The 21233-nt window shown below is 32.9% G+C and overlaps 2 protein-coding genes across 2 annotated transcripts; one reads left to right on the top strand and one right to left on the bottom strand.

Annotated features, from left to right (window-relative positions):
• Positions 1–231: 231 nt before the first annotated feature.
• On the bottom strand, positions 232–682 carry LOC123911430 (protein AGENET DOMAIN (AGD)-CONTAINING P1-like). The gene has a single exon (XM_045962837.1). The coding sequence runs from the start codon at positions 680–682 to the stop codon at positions 239–241; it is 444 nt and encodes a 147-aa protein (XP_045818793.1). The 3' UTR covers positions 232–238.
• A 4747-nt stretch (positions 683–5429) lies between these two features.
• Positions 5430–16816, top strand: LOC123908116 (transcriptional adapter ADA2-like). Its single transcript, XM_045958653.1, has 13 exons — positions 5430–5623; positions 8172–8227; positions 8309–8487; positions 10244–10309; positions 10419–10544; positions 10637–10709; positions 11869–11929; positions 12006–12064; positions 12150–12245; positions 14124–14346; positions 14655–14865; positions 15944–16249; positions 16474–16816. Exons 1-13 carry the CDS (start codon positions 5571–5573, stop codon positions 16669–16671), a joined length of 1707 nt encoding a protein of 568 aa, XP_045814609.1. The 5' UTR covers positions 5430–5570; the 3' UTR covers positions 16672–16816.
• The last annotated feature ends 4417 nt before the right edge of the window (positions 16817–21233 follow it).

The following is a 21233-nucleotide window of genomic DNA, read 5'->3' as shown; positions in this document are numbered from 1 at the left end:
TGTTTTCAACCAAAAAAATATATATGCGAAAAGAAAACACCAATAAATAACAAAAGAAAATAGTTGTTATATTATTGCCAAATAGTTGAAAATACATAAAATAAAGGGCCAATATGCCTACAAATTATAAATGTAATGTGATTCTTACAAAACCATATATTCTAATTCCATAACATTAACATGATAACAATATTATGCGACAAGAACAAAGAGCCTTGAATAAATATCATGATATGATTTAAGCTTCCAAGATCCACTCTCCACTAAACGACAACTCATGATGAACCCTTATTTGATCACAAGGGTAGTAAATGTTTTGATTGGTATAGTCGAAATACACGTTATAGTAATAACTCTTTTGCATACGGATCTTCTCGCTTGTAATTTCCCCAACCCACCAACCATCTTTATCAAAAACATCAACTTTTTGATTGAGTTGGAACTTAGGAGGATTACGAACACGTGGCGGTAATGGACGAAGATCCTTTGGAAATAATGCTTCAGTAAGAAGTCCAGACTCGTCATCTTTAAGAAGGTTCTTGTAACGAACAACATACTTTCCATTATCAAGACATGAAACAATTGTGGCTTCATAATATGATCCAACAAACCCTTCTTCTTTGCAACACACTTCTACTTTGTCTCCTACATTGTAATCGATTCTCTTCATTGGTGGACGCATACTTGCACAAGATCAATGAGAGAGAGAGAGAGTTAGTTTATGAAGTAACACATATATAGTCCATTCTTATATAGTTGAGGTGATGAGTTGTTTTTAATTGATATCAAAGATAATTTGTAACTATTGATGTGATTGGATGGTTTTAATTTTATGTTAATTTGATTATTATCCGAAGAGAATCTTTTTTGGCAAATATTTCTTAAACTTGAAAAAAAGAAAGTTTGTATAAAATCTTGAGATTTTCTTATTCAATAACTTTAGGATCAAGAAAATCTTGTAACCCAAAAAAAAAATGGCTTTAATGCAGTTTTGATCCCCCTATTTTGAAAAACCTGAACTTTTGATCCCCCTATTTTAAAACTCAGCACTTTTGATCCCCCTATTTTAGTTTTTTGTTAGTTTTAGTCCCCCACCTCAATTTGGTCAAACTTTTGCTAATGTGTCATGCTCACTGATGACGTGGCATTGTACATGTGGACAACTTGCTATGATGATGTCAGAAAAATTGGTGACACACAATATTTGACCTATAGAGATGCATGTTTTGCAATGGGATTCCTTAAAGATGATCGTGTTTACATCACTGCAATCAAAGAAGCAAAAGATTGGGGCTCGGGACACTATCTAAGGAAATTGTTTTTCCACATGTACAATGCCACGTCATCAGTGAGCATGACACATAAGCAAAAGTTTGACCAAATTGAGGTGGGGGACTAAAACTAACAAAAAACTAAAATAGGGGGATCAAAAGTGCTGAGTTTTAAAATAGGGGGATCAAAAGTTCAGGTTTTTCAAAATAGGGGGATCAAAACTGCATTAAAGCCAAAAAAAATCAAAAAAATCTTGTAACCCAAAAAACAAATCAAGAAAATCTGTCAAAGAAAAAAAAAGATTTTTTATTAAAAAAGAAAAAGAAACTCATTTGCCGATATTTTGGAATTTTGGGACATGTGACATAATTTGTTATTTTTTTTGACAGGAGTTTGTTACTTGTATTTGGTAAAAATAAGCTTATAGCCGATAGCTGAAAAGTTAGCTAATTGTAATCAAAGTGTTTAGTAAAATTAGCTTTTAAAGTGGTTAATAAATATAAAATGACATAATTGATAATGAGTAGTTATTAAATTAAAGGGTAAAAATGGAATAAAGTGTAGAAACTATAAGCTATAAGCCCAAACGCTACTTGAAATAACATCTGAAAAAAAGTTATAAGCTAGTAAAAAAAAGCTTGTTACCAAACACCTCTAGCTTATAGCTGAAAAACTAGCTTATAGTTGATAGCTGGTAGCTTATAGCTGAAAAGCTAGTCGAATAAAATTAAAGTGTTTGGCAAATTTAACTATTGTAAGTACAAAATAACGTAAAAGTATATGGTTAGTGTGCAGTTTTTTTTTTTTTGTAAGTGTTAGTGGGTATATGTTATTACATAATTTTAAAAAAATAATTAAATAAAACTAATAAGGGTAAATATAGAATAAAATGAAAAAGCTATAAGCTATATAAGCTCATGCGCTACTTAAAATAGCATCTCAAAAAAAGCTATAAGCTAGTTAGAGAAGCTCGTTACCAAACACTTCACATTTTTATCAAACAAGCTTATAAGCTAGTCCAATAAGCTATAAGCTAGGTTATTAAACTTACCAAACAGTGCCTAATTTTTTGAAACAAGCTTATAAGTTCATATAATAAGCTATAATCTAGCTTATTTGTGTTACCAAACACACCCTTTGTTTTGGTAATTTCTTTTTTATAAGAATATCTTTTTCTTTACATAAAAAAAATAGATTTTTTATTTCCTTTAAAAACTTGATTTTTAAATAACAGCTATATGTTTTTTGAAGGAAAAATTAGTTGCTATTTTTTTTTTATCAAGTAGTCTAGTGGTCAGAAATTTACTTTTTGAGGTGAATAAGTGGAGTATCACGGTTCGAACGCTGGTCCGAAATATTATTATTATATGCAATGTCCCTACTAATTGAGTTATGTTTAAAATATTAAAAATTTTACGCTAGTGATATTAAAAGTATGTTTATCCGCTAGTGTTACGGTGAATCATCTTTATAAGTGGTCCATTGTGGACCAATGTTTAGAATATTAGAAATTTTAGCGCCTATCGACCATACTTTTTAAAAGTAACAAACCACGATTCTTGTAAAAGCAATTAGATTTGGTCTGGTGATGAGCGATTTGAATAGTATATATGAAGTCATAGGTTTGGCGATTTTCATTAGCTCCTTTGTAAAAAAATATCACGACTCTTGTAGTCTTAAACGTCGTGTTCTTACTTCTTCCAATAATAGACCGCAATCCGAGGTATTTACAAATTCCCAGACCAACATGAACTCTGAACTCTGATAATGTTTGATTAACTATTGTTTCCTAATGTCGTTACAAGTTGTCACAAGGCCAATTAAATACAACCTTTGTCAAGTTATATTTAATAACTTACTATCGATTTGGTTCTTATTTCTTAACATTAGAAAAATGATAAGAGCATCTACAATGAAGCTCTTCATTTTTTGGTACCTAAATGAGTCACACGTGTAAACATCACTTATTTATTATTTTTTAATAGTAGTGCCTAATAAGCACTAAATCTCTCCAACCCAACATCTTTTAAAAAGTTCTAAAGGGGTCCCATCAATAACACATATCACTAATAACTATATATCTTTATAAATGGGTCCCACCAAAATATGATAGGTATCAATGCTTATTTGAGAACTAGTACCTATTAGATATTCATTTGCATTTTGCTCCAATGGAAGTACCTATTAAGTACTGATTCTTAAAAAATAGGTACTCACCATTGGAGATGGTCTAATAGCGTGAGACACTATTTAAACATATAAATAAGAAAATCTATTTTGAAATTTGTGCATTTAATATATTGAAGGTGTAAAAAGTGAACTCAACGACATTAATTTTATCTTTTATAACTATTTTTTATAGGAAAATGCTAAACAGTGCCCCCGGTGCACTAGTTAAGGATGCAAAAATAGTAATTTGGCATTGGAGTTTGTGCAGTCAATTTCTCGAAAGTTTAAAAAGTGTTATTTTCTTTTCAAAACTTTCTAATTTTGGTTTCCTTAACTAGTGCCCCGGGGGCACCGGTTAGCATGACCCTTTTTTATATAATTAACAAGTGGCTCGAGACCACTGTTTATCATGACCCTTAACATTATTATTGAAATATTGAACTCATACCTAAAAAATAAGTCTATAACATGCAACATGTTAGATTTAAAGTTAAATCTTTTGACGGAGTAAAGTTAGAACTTGCAAAACGCTCAACTATACCAATTCCTAGGTGAGAAAATCCGAATGATTAAACAGAGAGTTAAATATTTGTTTTGTCCCTATAAAATTATGAAATTTTATTTTTTGTTCCTATAAAAAAAGTTGCGTGTTTTAGTCCCTATAAAATTTTTATGCATATAATTTTGGTCCCTGCTATTTTTCAAAATTGATTAATTATCCTTAAACTTTGAATAATTTTTTCGGTCATATAAATAGTCTCTTTACAAAATTTTAGAATTTTTAAAATGAGAAGAACTAAATATGTATCTTTTGAATTTCAAAAGATAACGTTAAAAGTAACAACAATTTTGACTTATAAATTAAATTTTGGTGTTTTTATTCAAGAAACTTTTTATAGTATTCTAAACATGTCTTTAAAACAATCATTAAAAAATAGACATTGGTTTAACAATAGTGACAAAAACTACGTGCATAAATCGTATAAAAAACTACGTGCATAATAATTTTGCAGGGAGCAAACACAAGTAAATTTTTTTCATTGGACCAAAACAAAAATTTGATAATTTATAAGAACCAAAAAAAATATTTAACTATAAATAAAACAAAAGAGGAGTACTCAGTCGACTTGAAAAAAAAGGATAGGAGAATTCTCTTTTAAAAAATCTTTCTAAGGCCTCGTTTGGTGTTAATTATTTTTCACTTTTTTTTCTTCTCCTTAAAAACAATAAATAAGTAAAAAATTGTTTGACCCAACTTCTTATTTTCCACTTCTTTACTTTATTTCTCTAATTCTTTTAAGGAGAAATAAGGTCAAATACAATTTTCTATTTCTTTAGTTCTTTTAAGGACAAATAGAAAAATATAAAATAAGTAGAGTCAAACAGGACCTAAGACTCACTCTAATTTAGTGAAACTCAATAGCACTTTACGTGACATATATTTCAAAATCATTAATTTTTTTTTTTGAAATATTTAGTATTAACTCTCTGATTTTTGAAAAAATAAGTATGTAATTCAAAGTTCGATTACAAAATAAATAAATTATGGGCAAAATTACACTACAGGTCCTTTATCTTATTTTTTGTAATACTTTGATTCTTTATCTTTTTTTTGTAACAATTTGGTCCTTTATCTTTTTTTTTTTGTAACACTTTGGTCCTTATCTTATTTATTTATAAAAAATAAAGACCAAAATGTTACAAATAAAAAAAGATAAAGGACCAAACTGTTACAAAAAAAGGGACTAAAGTGTTACAAATAAAAAAAATAAAGGACTAAAATGTTACAAATAAAAGATAAAGGATCAAAGTGTTACAAAAAAAAGATAAAGAACCAAAGTGTTACAAAAAAATAAGATAAAAGATCTTTAGTGTAATTTTGCCTAAATTATAATTAATAATTTATTTCCATCAAATATCAAACTCACATTCTTGAGAACAATTTATTCGAACAATTTATCTCGAAGAAAAGTCATTAACCGAAACTTACAACCAAAAAAATAAAAATAAAAAAGGAGTAGTAACTCGGAGTGGAGCTGGTATATATATATATAAGTAAAAGTAACGTGGTTGATTGAGAGAGAGCAAAGCAACAAACTGAGCTGCGCTGAATGAATTACTGGTGAGAAATGGGTCGTTGCCGAACCGCTTCACGCTCCGCCGATGATGACCCCAACCACAGGTTTCTTTTTCTTCTTTCTCTATGCACTTCTCAGCTTCTACTTCAATTTTACTCTTTCTGCTTCCACATCCAATGAAACTTAGCATCAAAGCAAATTATTATATACACACATTGTAGTGTTACCGTTATTAATCAAATGAATTAATCCCCAAATGTCTCTTACTTTTACATGTTAATCAAATTTGAACGTTGTTATGACTTATGAGAATAAGGGTTTCATTTTAATTAACATGATCAAATTTTTTCCCATGATTTTCTGATTTATTTATTTATTTATTTTGAACTCTGGACTAGGAATTATTGTATACAATGGAATCTGATTTGCTCTCTGGTTATGCTTATGCCATTTTTTATATGTATATTTTGTTAGGCTAAGGAATTTTATTTATTTTTATGTAAAAGAGAAGAGTACTAGTAGGTCTAGTTAGTTTGATATGAGCAGGAAGAGGGTATGTTTTTGTAAGAGCGCGAAAGGCTAGAGAGATCGATCTTGACTACGGTCAACATTGTTTTACTTAATTCTTGTTTTGATCATTCACTTATGATTATTTATACTAGATTAATACCTCTCATAAGAGTGTGTTGTCACTTGATAACTCGTCGTAGGTATGTTTTTATGTATTTTACTCTTTTGTTGCTCATGATTACTTCGAGGTACTCATTGTCTTTTAGTGATGGGTTTAGGAGAAGAGATGGGAAGGGGTAATTTATCTTTTTCCAAATTGAGAAAATTATAAATTATAATTCCGTAGACTTGACTCGTAAACTTGAAATGACACGTAGACACTAGACATAATATAATATCATTAACACTAATAATTCAACTTCCAATTCAGTAATAAAACAAAATAGCAAATCACAATCTTGCTATTAAATGAAGATTTAGACTTTATAATGAAACAAAAAGAATAAAACCCAAAGAATGAAATCACATTACAAAGAATAGTAAATGGCGATCCCAATTAAAAGGTGAAAATGAAAAAGATGAGGGAAGTAAATCTGCAACTCCTTGCTATGTTCATAGGTGGGTTCTAAGAGAGGTTGAAAGAGGGAAGTAGAATCATCAGAGATTGTGCAGCACTTTCTGCCGGTCTTTGCTAGAAATTTATCGATCATAGGTCCTCACTAGAAGGATAAAAGCTTGTTTGCGAAGGGAACCCCAGGTTAATTTTCAAAGAGGGGCAGATTTTTCGCTGAATGGTCTGAGCTTGGGTTAAGCTTCAATCGTAAAATAGGTTAAAGGTCTAAATAACAAGTGAAGTTTTGAAGAAGGGAAAAGGTTTTACTGGGACGGCTATGATCGAAAGGCCAAACTGAACCTATGAAACACGCTCGAAGGCTGTGTTTTAGTCATCAAATGAAACCCTAACCCGTGGCCTAAATCGTGTGTCTACCCAAGTTGATTTGAATTTACCAATGTATAGTATGTTCCAGTTGACCCGTTCTTGCTACCTAAACATTGAATTTACTCGATTTACAAGTTAACCGGAGAGTTGACAATCATGGAAAGGTTATATGATTTACTCATTTAATTCCTCTTATTTTGGACATTTTTCTTTTAAATGAGAATGTTTTCTTAACATGAATAGTGACCTTCCTTTCTTTCCCTTTCAACTCCTCCATCAAAATGTACACTTAGTGGAACTTTTAGATATCTTGATTCCATCTTCTTCTCTTATGCTGAAAGTAGTGTTTATACTTGCTATACAGAATACATGGTTTTATTTTGTGTCATTGGTTAAATTATCTTCTATTCCAAGTTACTTTTATTTTATTTATTCTTTTTTTCTAACTGTTCTATTGGTTGACTCAGGACTAGGAAACCGTGTTTATTATGAAGCCTGCTATTCTCTCTCATTAATGTTATTGTCATGGTTATGCCATCCCCCCCCCCCCCCCCCCCCCCCCCCCCTTTTACAATTATGTTTGTTTTATACAAAAGAAAAGAGTACTACGGTGGTCTGGTATGAACTCCCTGCCATATTAAATGTCATATATATTAGGTTGTTTTACACATTAAGAAAAATTGTTGTAAACCATTGGATGTTAACCATTGTTGTAAATGCACAGTGAATTATAATGAACTTGAGAATGATGCACATAAAGTGACACTTATTTTATGCCCTTTCTTTTGCTAATATGACACTTAATATGGGACGGAGAGAGTAGGAGATTTGAAGGGGGTGGGGGGGATGGGGTGTTAAGTGAGTGGATTAGTTGGTGTTGGTTTTAGAGTGGATAAAATTTTCAGGTTTGAAGATGAAAATAAGGGAAAAAAAACTCAATCCGAAATATTCTTCCTGTGAATAGTTGCATGATATCAGTTCTCTTTCTTATTCATATTTAACAAACTTCACCCCTCCTCCTCCAGCAGGGTGGGTGGGCTTATGAAAGAAACGTGTACTTCTTGTTGTCCTAGAATTTTAAGTTTTAGTAGATTTTTGTTTTGAAGCATGCCCTTGGATGCATTAAAATTATTCTTGAATGCTTAATGTCAGTATGTCACATATGTTGTAACGTTGTTTCTTTCTTTGCTTTCTGCTTTTAGACTCAAGAGAAAAAGGGCTGCTTTAAATGCTGAGAATTTAGAAACTTCATCTGCAGGTGATTTTCATTAATACATTATTGTTTTCAATCAAAAAATCCGTTGACATCTTCTGTAATAACATTTTCTAAATGTGGTAGGCATGGGAGTAACCGATGGCAAGGTATCACTATATCATTGTAATTACTGCAACAAAGATATTTCAGGGAAGATTCGCATCAAATGCGTTGTGTGTCAAGATTTTGATCTCTGCATAGAGTGCTTCTCTGTTGGTGCTGAGTTGACACCTCATAAAAGCAATCATCCATATCGGGTTATGGTATAAAAACCTTTCTGAGTTGTTCCTGTTTTATAATTATTGTATTACTATTACTTTCATATAGTCACGTCTTGATTTAAATAGCTAGGGTGGAGGGAGACCACCAAATTATTGACCAAACTGTTAAAAAAGGTTTTGATTTATAATTGGTCTATCATTAGACATGATGTTGTTTGATCCATGTAGCCCGATCCCATAAGGTTGCCAAACTTGAGTTTCTAGGTAAACTCGTTTTGCTTAGGTGAACTTGGATTGTAAACAACGAGTCTACTTGATATTTAAAATAATACCAAATTTTTTTATACATGACATACATACTTATATAATATCATAAAGACAACAAAAAATCAACTCCATAATAAAAAGTAGCAAATCAACATACTAAAGCAAAGTACTATATATGATCAAACTGCATAAATGATCAAATTTTAAAAGAAAAAGTTTGTTCCTAATAATTAAACATGTATAATGCTAGGAAAACACTCTCTAACACACACATCCCAAGACACTCTTTTCTATTGGTTAAAATTATATGGATCCCATACAAGTTTTGTGGGATCCACATGAATATTAACCAATAAAAGAGTGTTTGTTGCTACCACTTCTCATTAAACATTTTAAAAGAAGAGCTTATTTCTTCAAATGACCAATCCTTCAATGACATCGTCTCCATCACAATCGTCATCAAATTCCGCTCAAGGTGACAAAGGATCAACATCAGCATTGACGGTGAGTGACCGAGCATTTAACTTTTGCCTTTGGTTGCAACTTGTAGACTATTTCTCGTTCGTTCTGCTCATTTCGTTTGTAAACAAGAGAAGAAAATAGGGTTTCACAAGTTGGGCCAATTTTTTTATAAAACCCAAACTTGTAACTTGGTGCTAAACTTGCGAGTCAAGAGTTTATGTGAGTCCACCAGTTAACTTGCAATTTCATCCGAATCAATGAAAAATAGTTTCCACAACCGAGTCAACCAGTATTGGGCACCTTTGAATTGTAGAATTGCACAAATCCACAAGTTAACGTGCGATTTTGATTACCATCCCACCTAGTAGGAAAATGCTTTGGTGGTTGTTGTTGTTGTATAAAGTTTTTGTACTTATTGTTTAATTTCATAATTCTTAATATGATATGGATGTCGGTACTGTGGTTGGGATGGAATGTTTTTGGCTTTCATTCTTTTATATCTTTTCTTTCCTTGTAATAAAATTTTATTTCCTAAAACAAAAATGAAGAATAGGCAGGATTGAATTAAATACTAGAGACTGTACTAAATATTGGTATAAAATCCTTTGATGGCGATAATTTTTTGCATGAAAACCACTTTGTTAGTGACTTGGAGAACAATTAGTACTTGCTTTAGTAGTCTATAAATATTGTGAAATATCACATTGGGATGATAGCAATTCTTTTCCCTTAGAAAATATTTTTTCACTAAATATGTTGGAATAAGCTGTTGCTGGCTTGTCGCATGTGCTTTAATCAGATATGCTTATACATCCTTCTCTCATGAAGGGTGTTTTTTTGAACTCTGTTCAAAGCATAGCACAAACTTTCTTCCTATTTCTTCCCTTTACGGTTACCATAAGGAGGTAAAGGCTGAATGAAAGTTCTCAACTCTTTCTTCATCTGTGTACTTTCATCATACATGTATCTTTTAAAGCTGAAAGCAATAAAATTTCATTATGAATGAAGTTTCCAACTTCGATGACATCAATGTATTAATTTGAGCTTTAAAATATATTTCTTTTTACAGGATAATCTATCTTTTCCACTTATATGTCCAGATTGGAGTGCAGATGAAGAGATGTTACTTCTTGAGGTATGTGGTTTGAGTATGGGGAACTCTTATATCTTCTTTCTTCTTAGTTTGCATTTTTACTTCATTTATTGTTATCAAAATTGTGTATAACAAACTTGTTTTGTTGTAGGCCATTGACATGTATGGATTTGGAAATTGGAATGATGTTGCAGACAATGTTGGAACGAAAAGCAAAGCTCAGTGTATTGACCACTATAACGCTGTATATCTGAATTCACCATGTTTTCCTGTACCTGTAAGGCTATTTGACAACTCTGTTATCGATAGCATACATGCAACCAATGTTTGAATCCATTGTGTAATTTTTTTGTTTGTATGTGCACCCAGGATTTGTCTCTTGTGAAGGGAAAGAACAAAGAGGAACTTCTTGCCATGGCAAAGGGACATCAAGTCAAGAAAGGTTTGCTTCTTAATGATCTAAATCACGATTTGTGGATATTTTGCATAAATTCTATTCCTGTAAAGGAAGAAAAACCAAAGGCATGTGTAACCAAGTGGAGCATATAGATCATGTCTACCAAAGTTTTTACATGAGTAGCTTATATGACAATCCCTCCAAGATTTAGTGAATACATCTTCTAGCTGACCTGGTCATTTGAGTTGACATTTTAGGTAGTTATGTCTCCAGATAATATCTTCTCTTTGATGAAATGAAAATCTATCTCAATTCTCAAGTGTACAGTTCTCTCACAGAACATTAAATTCTAGGCAATGTGTAAGGTAGCTTGGTTATTACACACGCGAGTCCTGTGTAACGTTTCCACCTGTTTGAGACAAATGAGCTCACAAATGGCCAATGCTATGGCTTTTTTTTTCCTTGTTAGCGTGTGGCCTTGATAAAACATCCCTTTTCTTACTTTTCCAAGATATTAAGTTATCTCCAAATGATTATGCTATACCCGTAAGTAGATCTTGTATTAATAGGTGAAGCTGCCCAATTAGCATATGAATGTCCAACAACTTGAGCCACTTTATTCCAATGTCTTGCACAAGGTGAATTGTTTACTTACCACAATAATTATAAAAGAGATTTATGTCTGTCATGCATAGAGATAGGTTATTCTCTAATGTAGTTTCACCGACAGAATCTGGGCCCAGTTTCGGGTAAGTTTGGTTATTAAAGGGAGAAACTTAGAAGTTGATATGTTCAATTGCTGATAAAGAATGCAGTGTGTATTTTCCACACGCTACTATATATTGTCGATGTGGAAGGCTATCTTGAATACATTGTTTTTACTTGCCATGAACAAAATATTGTTTTTAGCGCTTTCAGAAAAGAATAAATTTAATATTTCAACATTTGTGCCTATGCAGTCATTTAAATGTTATCACTCTCTTTTGTTAATGCTGAAAAGCAAATCTCATGGATTCACGGTGTTTATAAAATCTGAGCAAAAATTACTAACTTGTGCTTGTTTTACTGGTCCTTTTTCTCTGGATCATCTATAATCCATGTCTGTCTTATTTTTAAGTGTTGGGGTGAATGCATGCTGTACTCCCCAATTTTTTGGCTGCATTTTACAATGTCAAGTTTCATGGATGTTATTTTTTTCATGCAGAATTTCCTCCAAATGCAGAGCTGACTCTGAAAGAAGAAACTCTCTTTTCTGATGGAATAAAGTACACCTAACCAATTTACTCTGATTATTTTAATTTGTTTGTCTATGACTGCTAATCCTTTTGTGCAACATCTCAGCTCTGAAGAATCTAAGAAGGAAGAAACCACTAATCAAGCAATGTCCAGGCTAACTTCAGGTACAATCTATAGCTTGAGAAAAGTCTTTTTTTTTTTTAACCATTTTGTAGTGACATTTTATGTCAATGTGTATAATTTTTATAGGTGATATGAATTCAGCATGCGGTAAAAAAGCTGTTTCAAGTACAATCAAGAAGGCTTCCAATGTGAGCCAGAATATTGATGGAGTTAAGGTGGAAGGTATGTTTTCTTAGTATCAAATGAAAGTAACCGCCCCTTATTTTGTGGTTGAAGGAGGAATTTCTATTGACCAGTTTGCTGCTTTTGACAGTAATGTAAAAATTAGCTAGTTTGGGAATTTTGAATTTGAACAACTAATTCTCTGTTTTGTTTCTTGAGAATTTCAGAACATTAATTTTGTTCTTGAAAATTATACATTAATTTTTTCCGTGAGAGATACTCTTCTGATTATAGTAGGACAAATGGACATCTATCAATGACACTGATCTTTCATTGATCAAATTAATGTTTGGAAAATCTTTAACATAACTGATAAGGGTTTACTATGATTGCCTGTGGAATTTATTCCTGAACAGACTGGGATAAGAAAATCTTATACACACACTTAACTTTGTTAATATTGAGATTTGAGATCTTTCACAAAGCTGATCCTACAATCTTTAGTTTAGAGATTTCCTTAACTATAGAGATTCTTTGAATGAGGAATATATTTCCTCTCTTCTAAATACAACATACAACAAGGAATGTATATGCTCTTAAGCAAGTACAATGCAATACAAAGTAGTGCAAAGGACATAATTACCCTCACATGTTAAACATTTTCATAATACACTTCTATACACTGTCCTCAAACTGGATCTAAGATGTAAATCTTACCTAATTTGTTAAAAAGGTAAATCAACCCTACTCCTGTTATATGTTTTTTTAGGATCTCAGCTATTTATTACATCCATTCTCCATTTCTAACACATGCCATGGACTCAAGTCCCCGCTGGTTCTTTTCTCAAACAAAATAGCAGTCAATTTCTTTTTATTTATTTTTCATGAATTACTGGGTTTTAAGCAATGGCCTGACCCTACTTAAAAACACTTTTTTAGACCATATCACATTCAACGTGAGACTCTCAACACACACCCCTCACATCCAAGACTGAACATGTAGCGCGTAACCCTATAACGAGTAGCCTAATACGTGTAGGTTAGTGTCATACCTCAGGTTATGATATCATCTTAGAATTTAGGTTGTACCTAAACAACCCATAAAATCAGCTTGTAAGATGAAAGATGTCTCACACTTATAAACACTTTTTCAGACATATTATTCCCATATATTCCAACCAATGTGAGACTCCCAACAATGGGTATTGTGATGCATGAAAGATGTTTGGAAACTATGTACTTGTAGAAATAGAACAATAGGTTAAAAATACAATGTAGTAGAACATAATTAAAACAGATAATTGGACATCAAAAACGTTTGAAGGACACAATTACCATTGTAAATTGAACATGTGCAGTTGTGCAGAATCAATTCCACTGGACCTGAATTTAGGTAAAGAATGGAAGTTTCTTCCATAGGTTGCTCTGTCTTTGTATCTTGATCAATGTGATACGAGATCTGGGATGAATATACAAAGGAAATACTGGAACAGAGAAAGGCAAATGCTGCACCAGACTACACACTCCAGGATGTTTGAATGCCCTGTATAAATCCATCTCCCCTTCCTTCCCTCCAAAAAACCGACTAACTCTTCTAACTAATCACTAGATCTACATATATCACTAAATAGAGATGTTATTCTGTTGATCATATACAATTGAGTTATTATTATAAACCAAATTAGGTCCCAATCCCCTACTCTCCTCTGCGTTATTTGGTTCTTCCAGACTTCAAACTTTTTTAATTTGGTGTCTACTAACATTAATGCACTTGGGACTTGGCTCTTGGCTCTTGACACAAATAGTAAAGTTTATATTATATAATATTAGAATGCTTCATACTTTCAAATATATAGTTTGCATCGTCATATGCTTTCTTAACTGATAAATTAGAGAACATACTAATACATTCAATTGCAATTTTTATTTTGTGGGTAGAAACTCAAGTAGGTCGGAGCATTGGTGAAAAGAAACCTAAATTATCTGGGGAATATAGGCCTTCTATGAAAGCGTTGAGTGGGTACAATTCTAAGAGAGGTGAGTTTGAAATTGAATATGACAATGATGCTGAGCAAGTTTTAGCAGAAATGGAATTTAAGGACACTGATACTGAAGCTGAACGTGAAACGAAACTGCAAGTGCTCCGTATCTATGGAAAAAGGTATGGGTAATTTACATTACGGTCAAATAAAAAGGTTTATTTTTCTTCCCGATAAAAGAAAACAAAATTAACCATCTAGAAGTGGTCCTAGAAAAATCATGTAGCTTTCTTTAGCTTTTCCTGGGATTACCTGATTCTGAGTTAACATGACATTTCTGTTGCTGTAGCATGTCTTTGAATTGTAAGCAGCATATTTATCCTTGTATTGCCAAAATCCTGGATACTAGATCTTTTATGATATATTTGGATTCCATTTTTATTCTGCCTTCCTCCATATCTGACGTATAAGTGTCAAAACTTCTTGGCAGGTTAGATGAGCGAAAGTACAGAAAAAAATTTATACTTGAAAGAAATTTACTTTCGCCTGATCCTTTTGAGAAATCTCTCTCACCTGAAGAGCTTGAAATATGTCAACGGTACAAGGTCTTTATGCGGTTTCACTCAAAAGAGGAGCATGAGGAGTTGCTTAAAACTATTATTGAAGAACACCGGCTTCTCAAAAGAATAAAAGACTTACAGGTATTACATTCTATCTACGATTTACTCTGCTGCTGTCAACATGCTTTATCCGGATATATTATAGGTATTTCCTCTAGTTTATAAAGGGCTACTGGGGCTATAGTGCTGCCTGCCCTTGACACAGGGACCTTCGTTCCTTCTTTCCATCTACTCTTTCAAAAGATTTTGCACCCCACCTCGAAACTGAAAAATAGTAGGTTACATTTGACCAGGCTTTTGCTTGACTTCACTATGGGCCTGTTTGTTTCAGCTTTAAAAAAATGGATTTTTTCTTTGTATTTTTTTAAATAGATTTTCTAAAACCATTTTTCAAAATATTACAAGTTTTTTTATATTAGTTTTTTCTAAATTGAAACACCTTTTTTGACATCATATAACATAAACACACGTTATTGAAGATCAAAACATAGTCAAAATCACAATTTTTTCAAAAAGTTGTATTTCAAAAATGTTTTTTATGAAAATCTATTTGAAATAGCTTCAAAATTAAATGATTTTTCGAAATTTTGATATCCAATTTTTTTTTCAATAAAATAATCAAATACCTAAAATAACATTTTAAGTAACTATTCAAACCAAATTTTCACTTGAAGCTTTTATAAAAAAATTCTTTGTAATTTTTTTTACACAAAATTATTTTACACTATAAGAATTTATTTTTAAAAAATTTATAACAAACAGCCCTATGTCCCATGGAATTCCCCATAGAAAAATGTTGAGTTACTACAACTCCCCCTTAGTTACATAGTCCACTCATAGTTTGATTTACCGAAATAGAGGACCTCGAGCCTGGTTTGGGTTCTGCCCGCTGTGTGATCCGGTTTTCGTTTTACCAATCGTGCCACTGAGTGGTGGTGGCGATGGTGGTAGGTTGTTAATGTGCCTCTAGTATACAAGTTTTGATTAGTTAACGAGGAAACTATGTTGGTTTTCAAAGCAAGAGATGCTTTCTGCACATGACCGACCCCTAGTTGGAGCGGCTTCTTGAATTCTTGCCTTGGTCAAATTATACCGATTATAGTCACATCTGTCAAAGTGTGCTGATATGATGTCATTTCCATTTGTAATTATCTTGCAGGAAGCTCGGATTGCTGGCTGTGTAACTGCTGCTGATGCATATCAATTTGTTGAACAAAAGAGGGCAAATGAAGCTGAACAAGGTGACAATAAAGATAGTGGTCAGATTGGAACTAGTGGTAAGACTTCACAGAGGCCAAATTTTCCCAAAGTAGAGCTTGGTAGTAGCCCACACGGGATCCATAAGGGCACTACAGCATCATTTCCTGGTATCAAGGATGCACCGGCGGCCATGCAAGCTATCACAAGGTCGCTAGAAGAATGGGATATTAGTGATTTTGACGGGGCTGAATTACTATCTGAATCAGTGAGAAATTTTTCTCCCTTGTATTTTTAGCACTTTATTTGTCTTTTTATGTTGCTATTTCTATATTCGCTTTGGTTTTCTTTTTATGTTGCTATATACATCTGACCCTCCCTACACCTTACAATGGTGGGTGTTTTTGCATTGGGCTGTCCTCACTTTTATCGGTGTTCGGGTTCGGGGAAGCGTTGTATCTGATTGGTTCTATGACATTGATTAACGTGCAGGAGATAAAGCTTTGTAACGAGAGCAGATTACTACCGACACACTACCTCCACATAAGTCAAACCATGCAACAAGAAATTGCAAAAGGCAATGTAACCAAGAAATCTGATGCATATCCACTGTTCAAGTTCTCTCCAAGCAAGATTGACAGAATTTATGACATGCTCATTGAAAAAGGAGTTGTGCAACCTCAAGCATAATGTCTTTTTCTCTATTCTGTAATGGTTATAAGGCCATTTTTGTACAATTTTATTCGTGATCGGCTTCTTTACCGATTATTCTACAAGTGTATTTTCGCTTATAGTAGGGAATTGAGGGAGTACTTTAGAAAAATAATTTTTTTTAGTACTCGTGTGTTTCCAACAATATGTCTTAGTTGTTGGTACTATTTGTTGAAAAAATTAGGACTTTTTGACATCTATAATTTCAACCAACAATATTTAATATTGAAATGCATGACTATAGTCATAATTAATTCATGAAAAAAAAATTGAATTGTCTAATATTTAAAGTAGATTTTTTAATTTGTAACAAAAAAATAGATTTTTTAATTGAAAATAAATAATTTTTTTCTTTAATTAATATCCATCACACTTAAATTTCTAGACTAAAAATAAAATTCTCAATATCAAAGATATATATGACGTAAACTCTATTATGACAACTAAGCAAATCAACTTTACACGGTATATATATTCATTTCTTGACTTTTCTTTTAGTTTACATTAGAGCCAATGAAAATCACCTAGGATTTCTCATGATCCTATCTAAACTCCTCGTCACTTAGACCAAACATAGTAGCTTTCTTGATTTTTATAGCTCATTATTATTTTTTTAATCATGAGATCATAGTGACACACGCCATATAACACTAGAACGAAATTCCATATATTGCATATTGTGTATTTAGCATCACCTTATTTCTTTTTTATAAGCTTAAGCATCACCTTATTGGTAATATAATATTGTCAAATCTATTATGAAATTGGCTCCATATGTCCCTCATCATAAAAACCATCTACTTTGGGCAAAGTTGTTGCAGAAGATTGGAAGGATTGAGCACAGCACACTCATCATTATTACTTTGGTAATTTTGCTATTTAGGCTAGCTCCTCGCAATCACATTAGTCTTTGATTCCTCTAAAATTTAATTTTACCTCTTGACAATATTTTATGTAATTTATAAATAAAGAAGGTTCTAGAAGATAATTTCTGAAATAGTTTTGTTAAATAACTTGTAAAATGGTCCTGGTACATAATTTATGAAATTGGTGAATTTATATTAGCTTGCAACTTTTTTATTTTCACTTCTTCGACACTCAATCTCTCAAAATCTCACAATTTTTCACGTTTTTTGGATCTCAAATCAATATTGTTTCATTTATAAAAGTTTTCTACACTCATTTGGCGTCAAATAATTTGAGAACTAAAATCCTTGAGTTGCTTAACCCTTAGACCATCCCTATTTATTTAAACGACCTAATTTTAAAAGCTTTCTTCTCCTAAAAATTTGAGGATTAAAAACAAAATATATATATTCTTATTTCTAGATAGTTGAATATTATGATCTGTAATGATTATGATCTTCAAAAAATATAGTGGGGCTAGAGCTGTGACAGGTTTCATTTAGGGCTGGTGGTGCCTGGCCTCTGACCCAATGCAATATGTAAAGCACACTTCGAGCTCATAAGTGGTCCAATGCTAAAGCAAAAGGAAAAATATTATACAGATAAGATAATGCCATATAAAAATGTATAGCTCCCTTATTAAGAAAGAACAAGTGATAAGTTACACAGATGAATTAGCCTAACTTGTAAGAGATTTGGTGTTTTTAAGCAAAAACAAATTTTGAGGAAATTCAAGAGTATTATAACTTTCTTATATATGATGCTAGTTTTCTATGAAAATATTTACCTTAAAAAAAAAAGTTAATCTTATTTAATATATTCAAAACAATAATAAAAAATACTCATATTTTAAATTGCCCCTCTAGAAAACTTATTTATGAGAATAAAATAGTTAATGACATTAAATAATGGTATTTTAAATTAACAGTTTATTGGAAATCTCGTTTATTTTTTATTTGTTTTTGTTTTAACCATCAGTATCTGACCTACTGGATCACCTAATCTAGTTCAGGAGTCAGTTCTGAAATCAAGTGGTTCCAGCCTCATTCCAATCGCAGTTGCGGAGGATCGAACCGTAATCCTCTCTATTAAGTTTAGCGTCAATTATCATTAAACCAACTATCGATTGGTATTGGCAACCCATTTAGTTTATGCAGGAAAGTTGTTCCTTTGGTGCCCTTTAAAGAGACAAATTCCTCTAATAGAAAGAGCAAATTAACATTAACATTGGGCTAAGTTAAAAAAAATACACACATGATCAAAATAGCCAATGACCCTTCAAGTGTACCTTATAATAGTCCTTTTGAAATTGGAAGTGTGCAAGTGCCATGTGTTGATCTCATATGCTTGCACATGGCTTCTCTTATTTTCTAACTAAAATGCTGGTAAGTTAGGGTTTTTGATGAGTTTTTCACGTTAATCATTTACACCCTATTGGCACCAAATTGTTAATTCAAACAAAGCCACATTTTTTAGGACTTGAAAACTGTTTTTCTTTCTTGAATCATTCTATATATAGCATGTTGCTAATTTAGTAGTTACTGCTACTAAACTACTAGTACATGTACTATTGTTGTGAATTCGGATTGAATCACACCAATAAAATACTTGATGTGTGGAGCAAATAACGATTAAGCAATCAAATAATGAGATTAGCAATAATAATCACAAATCAAAAGATAAAGCGATAAAGAAAAGGAACACAATAGAATTGTTTACCCAGTTCAGTCAATGTGACCTACTATGGGGGAGAGAGCAGCTCTCCGATCTACTATCAAATGATGTTCTTGATTACAATGAAATCTCACAATAGAGTTACAAGAATTAGCCTTGATCCTAATTCTACCCTAAGCCCGAATTTCTTCCCGTGACCAAGAAATTCAATATGAAAGTGTTTCCCAAGATGATATAATGATTCCCCCAACCCTAGAGTCTTCCCAAGATGATCTATTTCAACTCTAGTCTGTTTGTTGGCTTTAGAAACTCTAAAAATCCTCTTACAAATATCAGAAAATGTGACAAATATATATTACTGCGTAATTTTCGCCCGGGGCACATAAATTTTCGCCCGGGACGGAAAAACAGCAAGTCGGCTGCTGCTTTGCTGAAATTTCGCCCGAGGCACCATTTTTTCGCCTGGGGCGAAAAAACCAGTTTTCTGCTTCAATTTAAAGGCAAATTCCAACAATCTCCACTTTGCCTTTAAATTGATGGTGATGCCAACTTCCCACCAACTATCATGCTTCCACGCAAGATTTCACCACTCCTCTTCGGACCCCGGAGTCTACCTCTCCATACTCCCGAAAAATTGCTTGCCTGCAATTGCCCTTGGATTTTTATGACAATCCACAAGTTACACCATACCCTCTTCAAACCCCGGATTGTAGCTTTTCGTACTCTTGAAGATATGCTTGCCTCCAACCAACCTTGGAAATTTTAGGTGGTTTCACAAGCTGCAACCTCAAACTCTCCTTGTGTCCAATTACCTCCAGCAGTCTAACAAGTTACCAAGCCTGATCACTGTTGCTTCCACACAAGACCTCCCTAGCTATACCACATTGGTGTACCTCCACCTCAAACCGAGATTCCTCCACCAAAGCCTCAAACCGGTATATCCACTATGTCTTCCACCTTGTAACTGAGTATTATTATTACTGCCTCTCCAGACTGATGTTGAGTATTCTTACTACTGCCTCTCCAGGCCGATGTTGAGTATTCTAACCACCGCCTCTCCAGGATGATGTTGAGTATTATTCCACCGCCTCTCCAGGCTGATCTTCATCGCAATCTCCATTAGCTTTTTACCTTTGAGGCACCGGATAACAACACGCCATGTTTTATCCATCATCTCAGACATTAAAATTGTTATTGCTCCTATCGTCACTTTCCACAATTCCAAATTGTCTCCGGAAAGTCCTTCGATAACCCATTTTGAACCCATGGTGCTCACTTCAAAATTGTTCCGATTGCCCCACGGTGGGAGCCAATTGTTGTGAATTTGGATTGAATCACATCAATAAAATACTTGATGTGTGGAGCAAATAACGATTAAGCAATCAAATAATGAGATTAGCAATAATAATCACAAATCAAAAGATAAAGCGATAAAGAAAAGGAACACAATAGAATTGTTTACCTAGTTCAGTCAATGTGATCTACTCTGGGGGAGAGAGCAGCTCTCTGATCCACTATCAAATGATGTTCTTGATTACAATGAAATCTCACAATAGAGTTACAAGAATTAGCCTTGATCCTAATTCTACCCTAAGCCCGAATTTCTTCCCGTGACCAAGAAATTCAATATGAAAGTGTTTCCCAAGATGATAGAATGATTCCCCCAACCCTAGAGTCTTCCCAAGATGATCTCTTTTAACCCTAGTTTGTTTGTTGGCTTTAGAAACCCTAAAATCCTCTTACAAATATCAGAAAACGTGACAAATATATATTACTGCGTAATTTTTGCCCGGGGCACAGGAATTTTCGCTCAGGGCGGAAAAACAGCAAGTCACCTCCTACTCTACTGAAATTTTCACCTGAGGCACCATTTTTTCGCCTGGGGCGAAAAAACCAGTTTTCTACTTCAATTTAAAGGCAAATTCCAACATTATGTTTTTCATTTTCACACACATATCAAC

The sequence above is a fragment of the Trifolium pratense genome, linkage group LG2 (genome assembly GCF_020283565.1).
Source record: "Trifolium pratense cultivar HEN17-A07 linkage group LG2, ARS_RC_1.1, whole genome shotgun sequence".
NCBI lineage: Eukaryota > Viridiplantae > Streptophyta > Magnoliopsida > Fabales > Fabaceae > Trifolium > Trifolium pratense.
This window is presented reverse-complemented; position numbering and strand designations above follow the sequence as displayed.